This window comes from Cucumis sativus, chromosome 2, assembly GCF_000004075.3.
Source record: "Cucumis sativus cultivar 9930 chromosome 2, Cucumber_9930_V3, whole genome shotgun sequence".
NCBI lineage: Eukaryota > Viridiplantae > Streptophyta > Magnoliopsida > Cucurbitales > Cucurbitaceae > Cucumis > Cucumis sativus.
The window spans coordinates 10823775-10828451 of record NC_026656.2 but is presented as its reverse complement, the minus strand read 5'-3'; the positions used below and the strand labels follow the sequence as shown (position 1 = coordinate 10828451).

General features: G+C 31.5%; 1 protein-coding gene across 1 annotated transcript; it reads right to left on the bottom strand.

The window, feature by feature from the left end:
- Window positions 1-1685: 1685 nt before the first annotated feature.
- LOC101204324 (auxin-induced protein 22B) lies at window positions 1686-3110 on the bottom strand. The gene is made up of 4 exons (XM_004150386.3): window positions 2765-3110; window positions 2459-2676; window positions 2278-2377; window positions 1686-2184 (listed from the first exon to the last, which is right to left on the bottom strand). The coding sequence occupies exons 1-4, from the start codon at window positions 2929-2931 to the stop codon at window positions 2109-2111; spliced, it is 561 nt and encodes a 186-aa protein (XP_004150434.1). The 5' UTR covers window positions 2932-3110; the 3' UTR covers window positions 1686-2108.
- Window positions 3111-4677: the final 1567 nt, after the last annotated feature.

The following is a 4677-nucleotide window of genomic DNA, read 5'->3' as shown; positions in this document are numbered from 1 at the left end:
GGATTGAACAAAAAAAAATACAAAATTTAGAGTGTAATTTTAATAATTTTACTAACACTTTTTTTCTTAGCAAAAACAAACAAACGTTCAACCAACTCTTTTTTAATTGTAAAAATTATATAAAAAAAAAAAACCCTCAAATGAAAGTGCTAAATAGCAAATACAAAAGTTTAGATGAGTTTTAGTTTTAAAATTCTTATAACAAATTTGTACAAAACAAGCTTGTACTTACTAAAATTATGACCTTAAACATAACATCTGTAAAGTATTAGGTCATAGAAATACAAACACCTTTATATTATGATTCTAGGGTTAGACATGTGGATTTCTTTATTTATTTTGTTAAAGAACGTGGGACAGTGTTAGTGGTAGAAAAAATAATACCTAATGCTATGGATTCATGTGACACAAATGTATATTAAATGAAATGAAAATTTTACTTTTTTTTTTTTTTTTTTTGGTATTATATTTGAATGTAGGTGTACTTAAAATCAAGGTTAAAAAGAGTAAAAGATGACTAAAAAAATGGTCCTAAAAACAAGTTAGGTTTAGTCAACCTCGGTTCAACATAGTCTAAGCTTTGAGGGATGAAGCTCTAGCACACTTAACAAGAATCTTGGGTCACCTCGACCCAAAGAAATTTGCACACAATTTGTCCATATATAAGATAAGGAAAGAGAAATAACGGAGGAGAATGGGCTCAAGGAAGAGGGTGATAAAATTTTTAGCCAAAATAACCATATTTCGATCAACCCCGACCAAAAGATGAGGTCGAGGCTAGCCTTCTCTATTCAATGATCGAAGTATACCATGACCTATTTGGGTCATGGGAAGATGATGATATGAGTTAAAAAGCTCAAACCAACCTCCTTAACCACGGGCTAGAAAGATACATCATGAGGCTGAGGATAGTCTTTTTCATTTGACACATCCCTAGCATTGACTAATTTAGTATAGGTCTAGAGAGGTTTGAGTCGTCCCTCAACTTTATACTATTTATAATATATATATATATATATATATATAAACTAAAATCATACTCATATTAATAGTTAGTCTAGTGTAAAACTGTCTTTTAATCCTCTCTTAAGATTTAAGTTCAAGTCTCATTTTATTACCATTTTTATTAAACTATATAACCTCGTTCTACCTCGTTCCTTATGTTTTTTAAAGATTGTTTTTATTAAACCATAAAGCCTTCACTAACAAAATTTTGTGTTTAAGATTACATGACCTATCTTATTCAAGATTACATGACCTATAGATTAGAAAACTGAGATCCAAACTTCTACTTTCATGTCTAAAGAAATTGTTAAAGCTCACTTTCACACATTTGTTTATTTAACCCTTGTTTAAATAGTTATCTAACCATTTTAATTTTATAGTTGGCTAACCATTTTAGTTTTATATATATTTGGTTGATGAACTTTCCATTAACAGATATTTTTCTTGGGGGAACTTACATATATTAAAAAGAAGTGATACATTAATATAAAAGTTTGAAAATTTTAAATAAATAGAAATATAAGCATTAAAGTTTTATTTATATTCGAGTACATAAAGTTTAAAGTCATGTTAGAAACAAACAAACAACAAGTAAACAATTTGGGTAGAAAACAAAGAAATGCAAACATATTAAATTTCAAACACAATAACATTATTATATTATATTTAAATCAACTCCGTAATCCTCAAGCAAACATTGTTTCTTATTACTTTATTCCAAAATGAAACAATCTTCATCTTCAATCAAACTTTTACATTAATTACAATTTCATTTCAACACCATATTTATTCTACAAAATTTCATCGAGATCTCATTGAACCCAAAAAAAAAGATAAAAGAAAAAAGAAAAGTTATCTTAAGATATCATACTATCATCCACAAAGCTACTTTGTTACACAAATCCAAAACTTCAACAAAAGAAAAAAAATTATATGTACTCCGGCGACAGTCATTTCCGTCCGTTCGGATTACCGTCACCGGAAAATTCTCCCGACGGACCAGATTTCTTTTCCGAGAAGCCAAACAGAAAATTTTCCATTCCATGTTCTCTCTCTTTGTTTCTCGAGAAGATCAAACTTCGTCATTTTTTTCCCTTTCTTTTTCATACGCCACAGCTTAATCCTCCAACTTCAGATCCTTTCATGATTCTCATCCTCTTACAAGATGAAATAAACATTCTGCATTCAAATTGAACACCACAAAATTAATGTCTGAAATTTCGTTAAACATAAATCTCAAATTGTTGAAGAACATTAGAATAAGGAACTTACTGCCATGGAACATCACCCACAAGCATCCAATCACCATCTTTATCTTCATATGTTGGGGCAAAATCAGATCCTTTATAACCTTCTCTCTCAGAGTATTGACCTATAAATTAAACAAACCCTAATTAGCCTCCAAATATCAAAATTGAAAAAATCCCATTTCACCTTTAAAATTTTTTCTTACCGATAGTGAACTTGAACATATCCTCCAAAGCCTTAAGAAGCTCAGGATAGCCTTTATAAACACTTAGATCGATCTTCCTCAAATAAGGAGCACCATCCATACTGACTTTCACATAAATCCCTCCGCCGTCCACCGCCGTCGTCGTGGCCTCTGTTTTCTTCACCTGAAGTGTATTTTTCCTAAAAGATCTAATCGGTGGCCACCCCACAACCTGAGCCCTACAAAACCCACATCACAAAACACAAATTGAGTAACAAAAAAACACAAACACAAAAGATTTTCTGAAGGAATCGAATCGCCACTTACTTTGGGGGAGGTGCAGAATCATTCTGGAAATTCCTCTTGTTATTAGGTTTGACTGCAGATGAAGTCGCCGACGAATCATCTCTTTCAGAAACGATTCCGGGAAGTCCAAGACGAAGCTCGGTGGCTTCAAGATTGAGATCGTTGTGAAACGTAACATTGGATTCCATTTTGCTCTGGCTTATGGTTGAAGAAGAAGAAGAAGAGAAAAGGGGTTTTTGTTTTGTTTGGAAATGGGGTAGTTGTTTTATAGATAAGAATGAGATAAGGGAATGGGGAGAGGAAGAGGAAAATGGGGGATTGTCGGTAGAAATGGGAGCAGAGTGAGGCAAAGGGAAGAAGAAGGGAGGGGACAGAGGAGGGACAAGAAAAGCCGCCCAAATGGGAAGGGGAAAAAATTGAACGGTCAAGATGCATTTTAGTGGTTGTGGGAACGCAAATCGGGAGCGTAGATATTAAGGAACAAGCAATGCCATGTGAAGTGGGGGCCAGCAATTTACGATGATACCCCTATTTGGAATTGGGTGTGGTGTGGCCTTGTGACCGTGTGACCGTGTGACCGTGTGGCCGTGTGAGTTTTTCTTTCTTCTTTTCCTTTTGAATTTTGTTTGGTAAAAAGTTTTGAATGTGCGTTGTGGTTGTAAGCTATGTGGACCCATCATTTGGCTAATTTATTTATTAGTTGTCACATCCTATTCTTTAGAATACAAACCCAACATTTATACAACCCACCTCAATCTTATATACCTATTACAATTTCAACCATACAAATTCAAATATCAAACTTATAATATTCCTATAATTGTTACGATTATGGTAATTGTAGGTTTGTATACTACATTTTTAGAATGATTGTTATTATATAATGCATGTTCTTGTTGTAAATTTGAACGTGAGAGTTTACAAAATTGTATAGGAAGTATACAAGAGTGAACTATGCATAATTCAAACTCAACATCTCAACTAGTTTCCTAATTTCTCCAATTCATCTCAACTTTCATACCTCTTCATCTCAACTTAAACAACTTAAACGTAGAAATTTTAAAAAATAATTCTTTTAATAACAAAATTTACTATTAATTTATAACGAGTATATGTATTATAGACAACTAACAAATTTAGTATAGGATTAGGGAGATTGAGTCCCAACTGTATGCTCTTTAAATAAGACGATTTCTCAGTCTCCTCTAAATTCAAGTTCAAATCTCATTTTTTTACATTTTTTTATTAAATTATGAAGTTCTGTTGCACAACAATAGATTGATAGGATTAATATAACTCAGAGTAAGAATGTGGATACAAATAGAAAAAGAAGAGAATTGAAGAATAATTCACCTCAATCAGATGTTGATTCTAGAAGAAGTTAATTTGAAATTTTATTAAAATAGAAAAGGTTGATTATTAATAAGAACAAAAGAGAGGTCTTTAAGTGGACTAAGTCAAAAGTAGTATTTGAGTTGACTAGCTAGTTTGATAAATGGGGGGAAAGTATTAAAATAACAAAACAAAAGTTAGATTCCTTTGTTAAAAGTATTAACAACCCTTCAATTCTCCTCCTTCTATGAGTTGGTAGTAAAAAGTATACAAAATAAATATAAGGATAAAATAAGTATTTATAAGCTTAATTTTTTTTAAAAAAACTTAATGTTCATTATGTAAATTTCGAAAATGAGTAACAAATTAGTACTAGTCAAAATATACAAAACGCGACCTTTTTTAAAGATATTAAAATGATAGAATTTTCTCATTTTTGAGCATGTACATTGGAAAATTTCTAGCGTAGACCTGTTATTAGAGGATTTAGTTCTTGAGTGATTTTCACATCATTTTTAAATAAAAGCTGTGTTTGTGGTAAGTAAGGAAGGAAAGAAGCATATAATTTTTTTTTTTCTTCTGTGAGAGAATGGACATAATGT